Source organism: Dendrobium catenatum, unplaced genomic scaffold (assembly GCF_001605985.2).
Source record: "Dendrobium catenatum unplaced genomic scaffold, ASM160598v2 fragScaff_scaffold_1638, whole genome shotgun sequence".
Classification (NCBI taxonomy): domain Eukaryota; kingdom Viridiplantae; phylum Streptophyta; class Magnoliopsida; order Asparagales; family Orchidaceae; genus Dendrobium; species Dendrobium catenatum.
The window spans coordinates 1,491,016-1,510,948 of NW_021320100.1; the positions used below are offsets into that span (position 1 = coordinate 1,491,016).

Here is a 19,933-nt window from a genome sequence, read left to right on the forward strand (position 1 = left end):
AATAGAGATATCAATTCAAAATTTTTATAAAAGCTTCATAACTTTGTCATACATGATCTCTTGTAATTTGATTAATTTATAAAAACATAAATTGCTATTGACAGGGGTTTTTTGTTGCCTACTATTAAAGTATTTTGATAAACTCTTAATTGACTTCGATTATGCTGTACTTACAATAATATATTGGAATATGTGTGTACTAAATGTAATGTGAAATTATTTTGGTGGAGAGAAGAAATTATATTAACAATTATTTTGGAGGAGATAATGGATTTTGTTAACTAGTAATTATGAAAATTTTGAGCATAAGGGGTATTATGAGTTTGGAGTGAGATTATTATTTTGATATTCCCTATAAAAAGATTCTATTTACGGATAAAACATATTATGTTGCAACGGTAAGTGATTCTTCTAACTATTAAATATGAAAAGAAAAGGAGCTTGAGGACTATTTTGAAATTTGCTATAAGGCATTTGGTGATGTTTTAGTTTCAGTTCAATTTAGTAGTTATTTAAATGCTTGTCAAATACATTCATTAGGAGTATCACTTTCAGTTTCACCTTATTATTACAACACAATATTTTCAATCTTTTTGGTTTAAATTATTGAATTTTGTTTGAGGCTACGACAGCCTTCTGAGTTGTGTTAACTCATATTTTACTTTTGCTCCATTTTTTAAGTCCGAGAAAGGGTAAGATATGAGTTGAATAGTTTTGATAATAGGCTATGATCTCTACTATATGTATGTTTAGGTTCGTTTGGTTTTATTAATGCTTGTCTTTTATTTTTGTTATGCTTGTTAGTGGCTCTGTAGTATGTTTAAATTAAAATTTAGTTTTTTTCTAATCACTTTTCCAAGTGGATCTTGGGGTCAAAAAAATTTTTTTAATGTCTGCCCATGATAGAGCACAATATGACTTATATGGTATCAAGTCATATTGGGTTGGGTTATGACAGTTGACATTATAATTAATATGTTCTGCCACTTAAAATATAATACCTTACGCAAGAGGTTGTGCCAATGTATTTTTCTTTAAATTAAATGTTTTTTGAGTGATCTTGGTTGTGGCTTCCAATCGATTAACCGAATTGCAACAATGGGTAGATGATGATAACTCTTAAATAATTTTAAAACTCACATATAAATTAACTTAAGATAATAAACAATGATGGTAACATAAAGACTGATGACCAACTGATCGACATTTGGGGTTAAATTAAAGGTTGATGGCCAATTGGGCGACGATTGGGGTCGAATGATAAAAATATCACATTAAACCTAAAATTTCCACCTTTCTCTTTATTATTGTATTTATGATTGCATTTACACAATGATATATTAAACTGATTGATAGATAGAACCAAAGTCTACTAATAAAGCAGACATTGATATTGATACAACATAACACGACATACTAACATGGCCCATTGATTGATGTCATTTATATATATATATTTTGGTGATTTGATATATCTTTTGGCTTTTTTAATCATATTAGTTTTACTATTGATTGATACGAGTTTTATAAATTTTGTATTGATTATTGATTGTCATGAACTGAAATTGGAGCATCCATATTGATTTATTTTGCATTACATTGAATGCAGTGATAAGTTTTCATTACTTGCTGAGCTTTTGTGCTCATTATATGATTTTAGATAAATATAATGAGCCTACAACATAAGGCTAGATAGTGTTGCTAATTAAGTTATATTTTAGCTCTTTAGTTTTACATGTGTTATTTTTGTAGAATGTGCAAGCTATTATATATATGTCTTTGAATTTTATAGTAGAATGTAAAATTTAATTGTAGTAACATAATTATGTTGTCATATTGCTTATATTTCTTTGAGTGAACTAGCTATGGTTATCAATAATCTAGTCGTGAATAATATTGGACGTTAATTAAAAATAAGAAAATAAATGGATTTTAAGAAGAAAATAAACATGATCAAAGGGAAAAGAGATAAAATTCCTTCACTTTAGATCTCGAGGCATGACACCATCATTGTTGTTATCATCTTATCAGTTCCTACTAGGGGTGTAAGTGAGTCAAGCTGACACGTGAGCTTACTCGGGCTCGATTCAATGAATGGCTCGTGAGCCGTGCTCGATGAGCTAAGGACCCAAGCTTTGTCCAGTCCTTACTCGACTTATTAGCTCTTGAGTTGACTTCATTAAAAAGTATTAATATAAAATACATTTAAATTATATTAGCATTCATTTTTTCAAGTATAAAATTATTAAAAATGTTTAAAATTTATATCTCACTTTTTATATTAGTTATTCTTTATAATTTTTCTTCTTATTTTTAATTATTTTTATTACCTTATTATAATAATGGTTTAAATCAAAATTATTTTCTCTTTCTCGTATTAAAAGAGTAGGATCGAGCTCGTAGATTTTATTCCCTAAATATAGCCAAAGGCTTATGGACCCGCATACTCAAATCGACCAATCGTACTGATATAAGCCCGCCGGCTCCAGTGATCGTGCCGGCCTCGACGCGGAACCCACGAAGCTTTCCTCATTCCTCATTCTCCTGATCAAGAAGCTCTGTTGGCTTTCCCGCTCTTCATCTAGATTTTCCCACGGTTTTCAATCATCTGCCACGGCCATGGCCTCGCTTCCTCAATCCCGTGCATCTATGCGCTCTGAAAGGCTCTTGCCCTCAACGAAACTCGTTGGTGTGGGCGGTGGCGGTGGGATCCCTGCGTTTGCACGTGCGAAGGCGGCCGGACTAAAGCGTTCCATGACCTCAAGCCTGAGGGCGTCCTTTGATGATGATGATGCCGGTAATAATTTTGTCCTTTTTTTTATCCCCCTTTTAGAATGCTATTCAAGGCCGTTGGTTGGCTGTTTCAGCAGACTAGTTATTGGCTTGCATGAAAGTTCAGTTTGTAATTTGGTGAACTAGGGCTTATACACAGCGGTAAAAGCGTAGCTTAAGGGGCTAGGGGTGGCTCTCGCTCCTTAGTTTTGAAAAAAAATGCTGTATAGTTATGTTTGAAATGAAAGTTTTTACATCTAAAATCTCTCTCAGTCATATATATTATAAAAACTTTGACTCGTACAAAATTTTAGGTGAACTCTTATCACTTCATTTGAAATCCTAATTTTACCACTGCTAATGATCGGACACTGCATCATAGATTAGAACATGAGAGTTACCTCCATGTTTGGATGATCCATACAAAATTTGCTAATAAGTGAGAGGGTGAGTGACCTCACAAGCATAGACACCTCCTCATTAGAAAAGAGTAGAAAAGGCTTGTCTTGAAAAGAATAAGTATATTTAGGTTGTCAAGTTGTTTGATTCTGTTGAAAGAAAAGTGGAGGGTTGTTGGATGGAGAGTGGTTAATGTATGCAACATTCAAACCATGAACAAGATTTGCAAAAGAGTACAATGATTGTGGAGAGGGCACAACCACTGGAGATGATATAGGAGGAGGAGCCTTGGGAGAGTTAGGGGCCATATGGGAAGGAAGTAGCAACCTCATTGTGGTGTCAACCAAAGACTTGTGTGAAACACCGCGGGAGTAGAAGAGGGCATCCGAAGTGATTATGATGAAAAAAGGATTTCAAAAGATCCCCCATAAGTGACCAACGAAAGAGAATGAGCACAAGTGAAAGAATAAAAATCTACCACAGATGAGAAAGCACAATGGTACAACACCATCAAGGCCAGCTTAGGATCCAAAGGGATTGAGAGTTGGTGAGATGTTGACACCATGAATGGGCATAAGCATCAAATGCAATGTATGGACCCGACAACAAGCCGTAGGGTGAGCACCCACAACGCAAATGCTGCCTACACTCGTAGATTGCAACCAGGGGGGATATGTGCAAGGAAGGGTTTTTTGATGCTAGAAGACACACAAGATAGTCACGTCTCATTGCAATGAGGGAAGACCATGTCATACATTTGCACGAGAAGTAGACAAGCATAAGTGACATGATCTGGGCTATGTGGGAGATGACCACGCTCATTAGACATTACATGCGAGGGATTATGGTTTCACGGGAGACTACCTTGCTCGTTAGAACATTGCATATGAGCACAAATGCATGCAAGCAAGCAAGCCAGTGCGCCACCGAGAAGATACTCTACTCTGCTGATATAATGGAGTTGAGAGGATTTCATTCAATATTTAGACCTTTTTTTTTGGATAGTGCATCCAATTCCAACTAATTGCTTTTAGAAGATTGCGTTAAATCATGATTTCATTTGTATGGAAAATACACAATAAAACAAACCCCGACCCCTTCGCAAAGCGTGCACCTCCACTAAGACATTGCATTTATGAAATGGACTTATGAATACGCTTATAGATCCCTGTGATACTATGCTTATTTTATTTTGTATGAAAAAAATGCAAGACATTAGTAGGAGAAGATTTGGACTCGTTGAATTGTTGTCTACTCATGGCGGGTTATGTTAAAGAGCTTTTTTGTTCAAAGCATGAATGCCCTTTTTTCTTGTTTAAGGTATGTAAGGTTGGAATGATGCTAAAATTGGATAGTGAATTTTAGTTTTTATATGTGGCTTTTAGTTTGTGCAATCAAGGGAGGGGACATTTTGGCTTACAATGAATGTCAATGATGTTTAAGTATATAGCATGACTCACATGATCACATCTTATAAATTAAAATTTTATATTTATTTACGATGCATGGTGTTTTATTTTAGCTTATCCTTATTAATTTATTATTATTTTATTTAAAAGTAAAGCAGCTAGTCATCCCTCATTAACTTCATATTTTTTTATTACTATTATTTAATGGAAAAAGTGAAATTAAAAGAAGTGGCTGGTAAGCCCTCAAAATTTAAAACCATTTTTTATTTTTTGAAGGCGAGTTTTAAAATAATAAGTCGATTTCTTTCATTTGCCACTAGACGAACACCTGATCTCAATGCCATAGCCTAGTTCAAGCCGATTCCAGAATTGTGTCTTCTTAACATTAATGTCAAACAAAGCTTCTTTACATTAACTTAACATAATGTCCTTTTTTCTATACTTGAGCCTTGCGATTGTCTAATATATTTGCCCTCTATTTATTGAACTAGGTATTTGAGAGCTAAGTTATTTTGATTATCAAGAAAGCATAACCTTTTTTGTTATATGCTAGTTACACCTCAATTGCTAGGAGAATTGATGCATGTACATTAACTTACCGGTAGGCTTCCCTAATGGTTTCTTAACTTAGAGAAGGCTTTTGCAAGTCAGTTGCATGAGGAGAAAATGGTTTAAGTTGAAGGGTCCTTGAGAAATCACCACACTTTCTAGCTCTTACCTCAGACTTAAAAAAAAGTTGACTTAAAGAAAACAAAATGGATTGAGGTCTACCATTCTCAAAATTAATTAAAAAGTGTAGGAATCATGTCTATAACCAAGTTCAAGCTATTTTTTGTCCTAACAAAAGTGTTGAGGTGTTGACTACATAATTGTGCTTGTGCTTGCTTATTTTTGGTGGTCATCTTGGTATTTTATGTGATTTATTTAGCTCTTTGATTTTGTAGGAGTAAGAGTATCTTATAGACCCTTTTGTTTTGACTTGCCTTTTGCTTCACCATGCTACTTTTGAAGTGGGCGATTGATGTGCCCTTCACTCGTGTGGATTTACTAATGTTTCAATATGTCATTATTATGATTCTTGTATGATTAATTTGATGATGAGTATGTAACTTGAGATAGGTGATGGAAGTTTAAGGTTGATTTTGATCTTATCTGTACCCTCTAAAGTTGTCAATGTTGACTCTTAGCAATCTCTTGCTCCCCCCTTGGGTACCTTACAACTAAAAGGAAAACAATTGTCCTATTGCAACTAGGCCAACATTGAAGTCCAAAGACGGGGAAGTGATATTGTGTGGCCCATCCATTATCGTTGAAAGCTACGCAAAGTGTAAGATGAACACTTAGACTTTCACAACATGCCTATTGTTCGCTATGGATGTTGGAAACACTTGCAATGAACTTTGTTGTTATTGGCAAGTTGAACTGGGCCGATAAGTGTGAATGAGTTAATGGTTATTTTGCTACTTGATTGTATTTGTACGCTTATGTTGACCAAGTATCAAAGATTATTAGTTAGAGTTCTGATGAGCTGACCTGAGTTGGTTGGATAAGCTTTTCTAGGCATGACACAACTCATTCGATGTCGTGCTCATGCATGATATTTCCATGTTACAATGCATTATTGGGTTCTTTTTTGAGGGCGGGACTTATTAGGTGTATTCTACTTGTAGAATAGGATGTATGTATAATGACATCGCTTGAACTTTGGGACAATGTGGATTTTATTTTAAATTATTGTTTCGGGTCTTTTGACAAAAAGAATGATGAGAGTTATGGTAACAACAAATATGATCTGTTTAGAGAACGATAACTTACATTAAATCATTAGAGTCCTCACGAACTTTAAATGTTTTATTCTCATATTCTTAGATGGATAGATTTGAATTGATGACCTTATGGTATGCTTTTGATAGTAGGGTGATATCTTATGTCATCTTTACCTTTGCTTTTATTTTCAAGATGGTTTTTTTATTAGCTTAAAATTCTTACATTTTGTTATTGTGTGTTATGAACTGACAACCTTATCGTATGCTTGGGTATTGTATGATAGCAGATATTCTTATTAGAAGGTTATGACGGCTTGTGTCAATTGACATTGTTGCTTATCTATGTTGATTAATACACTGAGATTTGCATTTTATATGCTTATGCCTTGCATCAAGTGATGATCTAGTTCATCAATTTCAATGATGATGATGCTCATCATCACTAGCTTTGTCCCAAGGCCCAACTATTTCAAGCCTAGCATGAGAACTATCACAATTCACATTTTGATTAATTTCATTAGTTTTGCATAAGTTTTATGATTTGTTGTCAAGCTAATGTTAATTCTCTGCCATTCTATTCTAGGTATGAGATCGCCAATGGAGGTTTTAATTTTAATGTAAATTTATTTTCAGTTAAGGGCCTGCATATGTTCAATAATTCGATAATGACATCCTTCTTAAAACATGTTATGTTAGGTTCTTCGCAGGATTATGCATGCCTAACTTAAAAGACTGATCTTATGAGTTATGAAGACTGTTTTTCAATTGACCTTGGCATGCATAGTTTATGGAATAAGAATGAATTGTTTAGGTTCTCTTCATTTTATCTATGAGCCCTGGCGAAGGTTCTTGGGACCTGCCATCATAAACTTCAGGATTTTGGGTTTCATGCTCCTCTTGCTATATCTTGGACTATTAATTTATCTTATTCTTGATGTAAAGATTAAAACTTTTTTGTTTGCTTTCTTGTTCTCATCCATAAATAAAATTTTAGTCTCAGTAAGGTTATATTCTTATCAAACCATAATGAGCATATGCTCATGCAAATAGAATCTTATGCAATTTTGATTATTTAGTAGATTATCATTTATGATTTGCCAGTGATTTATGAACAAGTTTTTAAATGCTATTATAGATTCTGAAAGAGTTCGAGTTGCTGTTAGACTTTGCCCCAAAAATGCTGAGGATCTCTCTCTTGAATCTGATTTTATTGACTGTGTTGAGTCACTGCCTGAGGTCCACTATTCTTTTCCTTCTATCTTTCTATATCTATGTTATATAATTGTAATTTTAATAAACTTGTATTTTTTTTGTAGTAATCATTTTTATCTTTTATTTATTTATTTGCCACTTTAGTATTCTGGTTTAAATGTTACACGCATGTCCATATTATATTAAGGCTAATTATTTGAATTTGTGGCATGCAGTTGAAGAGGTTGAAGTTAAGAAAGAATAATTGGAAATCTGAATCTTATAGATTTGATGAGGTCTTTACTGAAAGCGCTTCTCAAAGACGAGTTTATGAAGCTGTTGCAAAGCCAGTAGTGGAGGTAATGATTTTGTTCGTTAATATGGTGATGATCAGGTGCTCCATCTTTTAATATGTTTTTATTTTGCCCTCAATAGTATAGAGTAGTATATAATGTAGAGTAGTATATATAGTGTATATATAGTATAGTTGAGTATATATAGTGCACAGTAGTTGTATAGTGTTATATATAGTATACTGTAGTTATTTTTGTTTGGAGCAGTAGTCGTATAGTGTAGTATATATTATATGTTGTAGCTATATAGTATAGAGTAGTATAGTATAGTATAGGATAGTTATATAGTAGAGTAGTAGTGGTGTAGTGTAGTATATATAGTATATTATATATATAATATAGAGTAGTTATATAGTATAGATTTATAGTAGTATAGAGTAGTATAACTGTAATGTAGTATATATAGTATAAAGTAGTATGTATAGTATAGTGTATATATAGAATATAGTAGTATACATAGTATAATGTAATATATATAGTATAGAGTAGTACTATAGAGTAGTATATAATGTACAATATAGTTATATAATATAAAATAATAGTAGTATAGAGTAGTATATATATAATATAGTGTAGTTATATATTATATAATAGTAGTTGTATAGTGTAGTATATAAAATATTGAGTAGTTATATAATATAGAATAGTTCTAGTATAATATAGTATATATAGTATATAGTAGTTATATAGCATAAAGCTGTAGTATAATGCAATAATATATATATAATACAATAGTATTAGTAGTATATATAGTAAAGTGTAGTTATATAATAGTAGTATATAGAATAGTATTATAGTATAATGTAGTTACGTAGTAATATAGTAGTATAATATAATATAATATACTATTGTAATATAGTAGTTATACAGTGGTAGTAGTATATATAGTATAGTGTATTTATATAATTTGTAGTAGTATATAGAGTATAGTGTAGGTATATATATTATAGTGTAGTTATATGGTATACAGTAGTAGTATTAAAGAGTACAATTATAGTATAGTGTAGTTATATAGTATATAATAGTTGTAGTATAATGTAGTATATATAATATAGTGTTGTTATATAGTATAGTGTAGTTATAAAGTATAGAGTAGTAGTATAATAAAGTATAGTTGTAGTAGTATATATAGTATAGTGCAGTTATATAATATACAGTTGTAGTAATATTGTTATTATATATAACATAATAGTAGTATAATATAATATAATATAATAATATAGAAGTTATAGAGTAGTAGTAGTTGTATATATAGTATAGTGTAATTATATAGTATAAAGTAGAAGTATATAGAGTATAGTGTAGTTATATAGTATAGAGTAGTAGTAGTATCGTCACGACCTGGCCCAGTGAGCTCGTTTAGACAAGGCGGGAACGGATGTCGGACGTTCAGAACATGAAATTTTCTTAAAACATGCATTTAAGAAATCTAAAACACTTTAAAAGGAAACTAAAAGTGTCTCTAAACAATTTCCAAATTAGATTAAACATTTCATGTCATTTCATAAGGAGATTCACATATATACAAAATTGGCTATAAAATCTATCATTTATGTCAAACCACCCAAAATTATGTAAACTACAACTAAAAGAGACATAAGAGGAACCTGTCATCCGATCCTCTACGACTGTAGGTGTACCAAGGGCGGTCAGCCATTCTTAGCAGCGGGTTCTCCTGAAAAAATCCCATAATTAGGGAATGAGCTAGAGCTCAATAGGAAACACTAACTCTAACATCTTCATATGCTATTTAAATGAAAATTAACATGTATGCTAAAAGTGAAATGTCATGATTGTTTTGCTAAGTGTCATATGTATATGCTAAGTGTCATATGTATATCTCGTGCTAGTTTTTATGTATATGCTAAGTGTCATACGGTAGTTCATATGCATATGTTTTCAACTATGTCATATGTCTTATGTCTAAGCTTGCTTATTCTTTATCTTATACAACCGTACCTGAGTACCAAAAGTGTACTGATGAGATACACAAACATATTTTTGGCTATTTATTTTCTTTTCCTCTTTTACCCCGAAGAGCCATATTGCTCATAAGAGTCATATTGTGCTTTTGCACCATATTTTGGTACTCCGCCTTCAACATGCACAATCATTTAAATATTATTTTCATAGAAATATAGATAGGTAGTGTAACATTTTCATATCAATCATATGCATTAAGTATGAGACAAATTAATATGAAAGAGACTTATATGCATTGTTACTATCAAATAATTAGAACTTTAATATGCTTGAGAACATCAAATATGCATTGATTCATAGAAATATTTAATATACATTTCTATCAATTAATAAGAATATTTCATATGCATGTAATATGTATCAACTAATGAGACATTTTAAAACAGAAAATACAGGAATATGAATTTGTAGAGTAAGGTGTTCTTACCTCAAATGTCATTTTCTTTCAAACATTTAACACTTCCCTTTTTTCAAAACCCAAGGGAAAAATTGACAACATAACAATATAAGCTTCTTATACCATTACAAATCAATTCTACCTCTCTAACCCTACACCCTACACATTTCATTAATGAATTTCTCTCCTTAAGCTCTTTAATACTCTCTAACCTACTCATAACCAAAAGCATGTTTATCACATATCTATTCATATAAATGTTAATTTACCACATATCTAATATTGTTGTTATATCAATATTTTCCTTAATTGAATGTCATGCATGTTAACACATATTACCAAAGTCTGAAATCTAATGTAAACTTTACCTAACATAGATCCTGATTAAAATAAATCATAAATCAATCCTAATTGGTAATTACTTTATTATTAACCCATAATCTAATGTATTTTAACACATTCCTTCCTTAATTAAGATAATTTTAAATGAAATTTTCGGTTTTACTTAAAATCAAAATTTGGGAAACCTAATGCTTCACTAATATCATTCAATTTGCATATTAAAACATCCCTCTTACCTAATTATAATTTTAGGGCATTTAATTTTTGGATTAAACATATAAAAACTAGGGAAAAATAGAATTTTGTGAAAAATGTCCCAATTTCACCATTAGAGCCTTCCTAATGTTATTTGGAAACACTTTAGGTAAGCATGCATCAACATTTTTCAAATTAGAAAAAAACCCTAAGAATTGAACCTAAAATCCTTTGAAGAAATCTTGCATTTTCATGGCTAAAAATTGTTCCTAAGCCTTCCCTAACCTTCACTCAAAAAGATTTTAACGTTTCAACAAAACCCTAATTTCTAAACTCAAAAGTTTTCCCTTGAAAGTTTGATTTATAAGCATAAAAACGTTTTTAATTGTAAGGAAAATCTTTAATGTAAAGAGATTTTGGAGGAAACAATTTTTGGAAGAAATGCTAGAATTTTTTTTCAAGGAAAATCATATGAAAAGTTTAGGAATGTCTTCAAGAAATCATACCTTAGACTTTCCCAAGCCTTCATCTTGCTTTTTCCTAAAGAACTCGCCGGAAGACCAAGCCGGCTGCTGGCTTTCGCGTCCCCCGATGTCCTCCCCCTCTCTTCCGCCCGCTTCTCCTTTGGTTTGGCCGAAACAAGCACAAGGGACCAATTATTTTGGTCCCTTATGGCTTTAAGATGGGTGTTAGATAAAAGGACGCATGTGCCCCTGATGTAGGCAAGGGGGGGGGGTTAAAATAAGTTGAGTTGAAAATTTTGTAAGTTTCTACTAGAGTCAGCTCATTAATGAGCTTCTACCTCTTAATCAACTCATCATTGTGTATTTAATACCAAATTATATTCATTCCCCCTGCTTTACTCCCCTCTCTAAAGGCTCTTTGGTTTCCCCACTTAACTCCCCTTCCCCTTCCCTTGTTCTCTTCGGTTTTCCCTCCTGGTTCGGCTCCCCTGGCTGCTGGTTCTGGTCCCTGTGCTGCCCCTTCGGTTCTCCCCTGGTGCTGTTTCCCGTGAGCTGCTCCTTCTCCCTTGCTGGGTGCTGTTCCGATCTCCTATGTAGCCCCTTCGGTTCCTCCCCTGGCAGCTTGTCCCGTGGCTGCTTTTGCCCCCTTGGTTCCCCACCTGGCTGCTTGACCCGTGGCTGATTTTCTTGGTTTCTTGTGTGGCTTTTCAGCTGCTGTTTCTGAAATTTCTGTGGCTGTTCGGTTGCTGTTTTTGGAGTGAATGCTGCCCCTTTTGGTGGCTTTTCAAGTGTTGTTTTGTGCTGACTTTTGGCCTTCAATTTACTTGAATTTAATGAGTTTAAATAAGTGTATTTTGGGATGTTTGGTTGCCCCTTTTCTCCTATAAATATATGGTGTCTTGTGAATAAAAAGAGAGCTTATGATGGAATTTTTGGAGTAAAAAACTTTAGGGTTTTTTCTTCATTCTTTGGAAAAGATTGAAAGTTGTTCTGTGCTTCTTCTCTTCTAGGAAAGCTTGCGAGCTTGTCCTCTTTTCATCTCGACTTCTTACCTCTTTCTTCTCTCCGCAAGTTTGACGCCACTTGTATCCTTCTTCTCGACAAATAAAAGGCATTTTTAGGTGTTTCCTGATTATAAGTTTGTAAGTGTCATTGTTATGTTTTAAAGTGTTTAATGTGTCGTTTGTAAGCGTCCTTTTTGTTATAAAAGGTGTCATTTTGAGTATGTTGTGTATTTTCTTACGTATTTAGGAAATCTTGTAATATGCTTGCAAAAGTTGGGGTCTCCCTAAATATTTGCTTGCATCAATTTGGTATGAGAGCGAGTTAGTAAATTCCTAGGTTTATGTGTCATGTTGTCATTTGAGTCTTGGTATCAAGTGAATTTAAATTTTGTTGAGTCTTCTTTTATTTGTTTGGAAAAAAAAATGAAAAAAGATAAAAGCAGTGATCCAGTGGTAGGTGAAAATCAGTTAGAAGATCTCGAAGAAAACATTCCTATGGACAGATGGGTTCCGACAGAAGGAAGTTTGACAGATCCCCTACAGAATGAGCTATTCAAATTACAGATGAAATTGCATATGAGTACCGAAAACTATTTGAAGAAAAAGAAGCGTCTGCAAGAACAATTTAAGCAAGAACGTGAGATCCTGAAGAAATATGAAGCAAAGATTCAAAAGCTTGATGCACCTCCTTTGCCTCATTGGAAGAAAATTAAAGCAACCTCATCGGGAGATGAGCATTTTCAACTAGAGGAGAATTGATGTAGGCAGGGGGGGTCAAAATAAGTTGAGTTAAAATTTTTAAAGTTTATAGTAGAGTCAACTCATTAATGAGCTTTTACCTCTTAATCAACTCATTATTGTGTATTTAATGCCAAACTAGATTCATTCCCCCCCCCTTCCCTTTACTCCCCTCTCTAAAGGCTCTTTTGTTTCCCCCCTTAACTCCCCTTCCCCTTCCCTTGGTCTCTTCGGTTGTCCCTAGGGGGGGTCAAAATAAGTTGAGTTGAAAATTTTGTAAGTTTCTAGTAGAGTCAACTCATTAATGAGCTTTTACCTCTTAATCAACTCATTATTGTGTATTTAATGCCAAACTAGATTCATTCCCCCCCCCTTCCCTTTACTCCCCTCTCTAAAGGCTCTTTTGTTTCCCCCCTTAACTCCCCTTCCCCTTCCCTTGGTCTCTTCGGTTGTCCCTCCTGGTTCAGCTCCCCTGGCTGCTAGTTTTGGTCCCTGTGCAGCCCCTTCGGTTCTCCCCTAGTGCTGTTTCCTGTGAGTTGTTCCTTCTCCATTGTTGGGTGCTATTCCGGTCTCCTGTGCAGCCCCTTCGGTTCCTCCCCTGGCAGGTTGTCCCGTGGCTGCTTTTGCCCCCTTGGTTCCCCACCTAACTGCTTGACCCGTGGCTGATTTTCTTGGTTTCATGTGTGGCTTTTCAGCTGCTGTTTATGAAATTTCTGTGGCTGTCCGGTTGCTGTTTTTGGAGTGAATGCTGCCCCTTTTGATGGCTTTTCAAGTGCTATTTTGGGCTGACTTTTGGCCTTCCATTTACTTGAATTTAATGGGTTTAAATGAGGGTATTTTGGGATGTTTGGCTGCCCATTTTCTCCTATAAATATAAGTGTCTTGTGAATAAAAAAAATGTGTTATAATGGTATTTTTGGATCTAAAAACCTGAGGGTTTTTTCTTCTTTCTTGGAAAAGCTCGCGAGCTTGTTCCACTTCTTACTCTCCTTGTTGGGAAAGCTTGCGAGATTGTCCTCCTCTTTCGTCTCGTCTTCGTATCTCCTTCTTTTCTCCGCAAGTTCGTCGCCACTTGTATCCTTCTTCTCAAAGCGACGAATGAAATGCAATTTTAGGTATCTTATGTTTGTCAAGAATTGTAAGGTGTTTGTTGTAATGCTATAAGTTTGTAAGAGTCGTCTTTATATTATAAAAGTTGTATTTTGTATAGTTTGAGTAATTTATGTAATTTTCTATTTTCTAGGAAGTTGTTTTCTATTGCTTGCAAATCCTAATTTTTGCTTGCATTAGCCCCTCTCCCATTATTTCTCTATTATCTCATGAAGGGTAATTTGTGTATATAAGGGCTAAATTTACTTAAACATCTTCGGCGATTTTTAATTTTCAAACAGTGCGAAATTGGGTATACGTTCTTTATACCGTTTCGATCAAAATTTTTAATAAAATTTATTGCGTCGAATTCGCATCGAAATGCGTGCGACGCATCCGATCGACAGTTTTCGGGTTTTACAAGTATAGTGTGATATATATAGTATGGAGTAATATAGTATATATATAGAGTAGTTATATAGTATAGAGTAGTATTATTTAGTGTAGTATATATAGTATAGATTATAGAATAGTATAGTAGTATAAAATAGTATAGTAGTATAGAGTAGTATTATATAGTGTAGTATATGTAGTATAGAATAGTATAGTAGTATAAAGTAGTATTATCCTATTATACTACTATACAATACTACAAAACTCATATAATGTACTATATTGTACAATAGTACTACTATACTATACAAAACTACTATTATTATAACTCTGAATCCTTATCCTTATAGTAAACTCGGAATGGTACTATACATACTATCACAAGTACTCCTAGGCAGTGCATTTAATTTTTGTTTTATTGTCATTTCCTTTTCGAGTATGGTCCTTTCGAATGCTTTCTGTAATTTAATCTATTTTTGCAGCGTGTATTAAATGGGTATAATGGGACAGTTATGGCTTACGGTCAAACAGGTACTGGAAAAACATACACCATTGGTCGACTCGAAAAAGATGATCCTTCTCAACGTGGAATCATGGTTAGAGCTATGGAGGATATTCTTTCTCATACGTCTCCTTTGCACGATACTGTGTCGATATCTTATCTGCAGGCATGTCAATTGATCCTTCTCTCACCACTTTGAATTGTTGCTTGTTTGATGATGGTATTCTTGCTGTAGTAATAAGCTTTTGAGTTTTGAGAGTTATATTTGCAAACTAGTGATATATAACAGTGCTTTAGGAGCGGTTGAATCATTCAGTCCATTCTTAAAAGCAAAAAAAATTAAGTTGCAAATGTGAACTGCAGCCATGCATACTTGTTTAGCTCCAAACAGGAATGCATGCCAGGGTATTCGTAAACAAGGTCAAATATTTTGATTGAAAGGATGGTGTTGTGATGAAAAATCTGTAGCTCTAACATATTCCTAATGTGAAATGGCGACGATGAATCAGCTAAGTTTTTGTGGTACATTGAATTAAGGCCAAAGATGCATGAAGATTCTAATAAATGCAGTACTGTTTTATAGCATACCGTTTGTTCTGTTTTTCACTGCTAGAATTATTTCTTCTCCGATAAGTGTAGATCTGACAGGGCTAAATAACAAACTTGCTGTTGTACTGAATTCTTATTTGGTAGCCGTGTAAGCTTGATTTGTGTGATTTTCATTGTGGGTATTTTTACAAGGTTTTCAATGGGAAATTTGGTCTAAAAATGCCTTATACCTCTTTATAGTTGTAATATTTGTCAGAAATATTGATGCATAAGTTTTGGCCTATTCATGCTTGAAAATGTGCTTCTTCCTACTGTATAAAGTTTGATACTAATGTATTTAAAGACCTTTTTTAATGCTAGTTATATTGATAGAAAAATATTATATACATGTATTTTTTTAAGAATATAAGCTTTTAAAATATTCTCAAATGAAAAATAATAATCTATATTAAAGAAATTTCATGTTATTTGTGTTTGATGTAACATTATATATACAATATTGATCTTGTTTTGAAAATATTATTTTTTTTTTTAAAATATTATCTATTACGTTTAAAGTTTGAATATAATCAATTTGCAATATATTAAAACTATCATTTCCAAGTTCAGGTTTTTGGATTATATAATCAACAACAAGAACAAGAAGTTTTTATCCCACTACGTGGGGTCGACTGCATGAATCATTTTTCTCCATTGTCATATTACGAGTCAAATTTTCATTAAATTTAATAAAAAAGTCACTTTTAGTACTTTTTTACAAAGACTTTTTAGGTTTACCTCGAGCTTCTTAACACAGGCCAACTCTAATACATCTAGTCTCCTAATAGGATCATCGAAAGACTAACATTTTCTGTGACCAAACCATATTCTAAGGCGACTCTTTCAAATCTTATTTGCCATTGGAGCTACTCTAACACCTTTTCATGTATGTACTCATTTTGAGTTTTGTCTCTAAGTATAAAGCTACTCATCCACCTAAGCATCCTCATCTTTGCAACACTTAACTTAATTTTATGTTTCTCTTTTAACGACCAACATTATGTGCCATAAAGCATTGCAGGTCTCCCCACAATCTTTTAAAATTTTATCTTACTTTTCTATCACACAACATGCCTGTTATATTCCTCCACTTTAACCATCCAACTTGAATGCTACTAATATTATCCAATATATTTCACCATTGCTATGAACAATAGATATGAGATATTTAAAACTTGAGCTCTTTTTGATCACCCAATGTCACAATCCCACCCCTAGATCTATTACTACTAAAATTACACTCCATATATTGAATTTTATCTCTACTCAAATGTAAACTTTTAAAATCTAAAGTTGACTTCTGTAATTCAAGTTTTTCTTCAACTCTCTCTTAGTTTTATTAACAAGAAGAATATCATCAGCAAAAAGCATACACCAAGGGAAATCCTCTTGCAAATTTCTAGTAAGAACATTCATGACTATAAAAAAAAGATATGGGCTTAAAGTTAATCCCTGATATAATCCAACTAAAATAGGAAAATAGTTGGTTGAATCTCCTTGTGTTTGAACACAACTAATAGCTCCTATAAACATATTCTTAATGATTTGAATATTAGGATTATTAATTCTTTTCTTTTCTAGAACTCTCCAAAGCACTTCTCTTGAAAATTTATCATATGCTTTCTTTAAATCAATAAATATCATATGTAGATCCTTCTTACACTCTTTATATTTCTCCATAAAACCTTTCAATAAATGTATATCTTCCATAGTAGACATGCCCGATATGAATCTAAATTAATTTTGAGAAATATTAGTATCACATCATAATATATGCTCAATTAGTCTCTCATAATTTTAATTTATGTCACATAAATTTAATTCCTTTATAATTAGTACACTCTTGTGCATTAGACCTAAAAAGACTTGGTTATAAAATATTAGAAATGATTAAATGATTTTTCTTTATTAGATTTAAATGAGAATTTAACTTTTAAGCGGACACAATGGCGAAAAAGGATTCATGTAGTCGACCCCACGTAGTGGGACAAAGGCTTGATGTTGTTGTTATTGTACTCTTGTGCATCACATTTATTCTTAAAAAATAGGAACCAACACACTTCTCCACTCATCTGACATCTTTTTTGTTCTTCAAATATTGAAAAAGCTTAGTAAGCCAAGAAATTCCTTGATTTCCTAAGTATTTCCATACATCTATTGGAATGTCATCCTGCTTTTTTTCCATAGTTCGTTTTCTTTAAAGCCTCTCCAGCTATGATAAAAATAAAAATATTTATTTTCAATTGTATTCTCACACCATTCATTGAAAAATTTGTTCAAAGATCTCATCCATCCATATTGAATATCCTCTTTTAAGAAATTTTTTTATTTTTTATCCATAATGCACCTCACTTGAATTAAATCTTTATCCTATATCTTTTTTACCTAACTAACTAACTTTCACTCACTCACTCTCTCTCTCTATATATATCTTTTATCATCATCTGTATCTAATCTATTATAAAATTAACTAAAAATCATATTCGTAGCATCACATATTGTTTTCTTAGAATTCCTAAGGACCCTATATATCTTTCCCAATTTTTAAAGTTTTTATACCTCAAATAGTTTTTATAGCAAAATTTCTTATTTTTAATCTTTTTGTACATATTTTGATTCTATTACTAGTTATTTTTACTGTTAGAAACTTTTTATTTTGATTCTCCTAACTCCTAAGACATACTTTGCAACATCCTTTTGATTGTATAATTATTTGATAAAATAGATATTTTTAACATCCATCAATTTTGTTTCCTTTCTATTATATGCTTATATTCAGAAGTGATAAGTGTTTAAAGTGATGCTTTGATTTTGGGGATATTTGATTTGCTAAAGAGCAATACAGTCATACATAGTAAAAGAAATGTAGTGTAGAATAAATGTAGTGTATTTGAAATATTTTAGAGTAGATTGGTTGAGCATATAACAAATGTGAGAGATTATACTTTTATGTTTGGTTTGTAGTAAAATGAATTCAATGTAAAGCTCGATAATGGTGATCAGTGAATGGCAACGATTAATGATTGGCATTGGCGTTGGGCATCACTAGGTGGGGATGGGTGACGATGGGCAGCGACAGTGGATCGTTGTGGTGGCGGCTTGTGGCAATTATTGGAGGATAATTTACAATTTATTTAGAAATCAACCTCATCTACTTATTTTGTAATGTATAATAAATGAACTAGAAGTTAAATTCTACCTTTACTGATGAATTTGATGAGGACATCCGATCATGAAAGTTTATCAGAGGAGAAGCCGAAGATCGACGGCCATGATTGTACCATTTTATTTTGAGTTATTATTTGTATTTTGATTTATTTATGCATTTTTTCTTTTTGTACCCTCACTTGAGGGAGTAGGCCTATGTGACACTAGGGGGCACTTTTGTCGTTTGTCTTATTATTGTATTTTCGCTATTTATAGCCTCAGTACCGCTTTGTACTAAGTACGTGATGCATTTTCATTGGAGTCTGGACTCCGCACATAATAATTTTTTATTCTTTTGAGGGGATGGATGATTATTAAGAAAAAAAAATTCAACACTTTGTTCTTGAGAGCTTTGAGAGTTCTTATGAGAGGTGAAGTCCTTAGGTGAGGGCAACTTATTACCCACCAGCCGCATGAAGCGTCCGGGTTCATGGTTTGAAGTCCCTAGGTGATGACAAAGTATTACCCATCAGCCGCAGAAAGCGTCCGGGCTCGTGCTTTATCTTCTCCACCGACTCCCTCCCTTTCCCCAAGCCCGCGGGTCCCCATCTCCACCACCGTCCCTCCTTTCTCCTAGCCACCGACCACCCTCTGTTTTCCTCCTAATTGCCAGCCCAACACTCACCTCCCCTCCTCCTAGCCGCCGGCCAAAGCCTTCCCCTTCCTCTTAATCGCCAGCCTCCACCTCTCCTCCTTCCTAGCCGCCGGCCCTAACCCTCTCCTAGCCGCCGGCCACATCTTCTCTCCTTTGTCTCCAAAATTTTCAGGCTGACTACTTTCCTAAGATAGATCATGACGAATTTGGAAGGATATTAATTTTATCTTGAATCAATTTGAAATTTGAAATCTTTCCTAATTTAACATGAGTTATATTTGGAAAGTTTCTCAAATCAAATCAATTTGAAATAGAATTCAAATTAAAAGAGATATTGGCATTAAATCTCTTTTAATTAAATTTTCTTTGCTTGGAAACTATTTGAAATCCTTCCTAACTTCTCCCCCCTCCTTTAGCCGTTGGCCCCTCTTTCCTCTCTAAATCCTATTTCCGTTAAGGCTCCTAATTACATTTCCAATCAATGTCCATTAAAGAATTTCAAATCCCTAATTGATTACTTTCCATATGTGATGCATCTTAAATTAG

The 19,933-nt window shown here is 33.3% G+C and overlaps 1 protein-coding gene across 7 annotated transcripts in view; it reads left to right on the forward strand.

Moving 5' to 3' along the window:
* Positions 1–2,417: 2,417 nt before the first annotated feature.
* The window catches only part of LOC110113260 (kinesin-like protein KIN-UA), an 85,662-nt gene continuing 68,146 nt past the window's right edge, over positions 2,418–19,933 (forward strand). For 3 of the 7 annotated variants that reach the window (XM_020845779.2, XM_028701071.1, XM_028701070.1), the window contains exons 1-4: positions 2,421–2,797; positions 7,482–7,582; positions 7,774–7,896; positions 14,978–15,163. In XM_020845779.2, coding sequence (XP_020701438.1) covers positions 2,620–2,797; positions 7,482–7,582; positions 7,774–7,896; positions 14,978–15,163 — 588 coding nt within the window. In that variant the 5' untranslated portion in view covers positions 2,421–2,619. Of the gene's footprint in view, positions 2,798–7,481; positions 7,583–7,773; positions 7,897–14,977; positions 15,164–19,933 lie in introns of all 7 variants that reach the window. The other 4 variants (XM_020845795.2, XM_028701072.1, XM_028701074.1 and 1 more) reach the window with 4 other exon arrangements.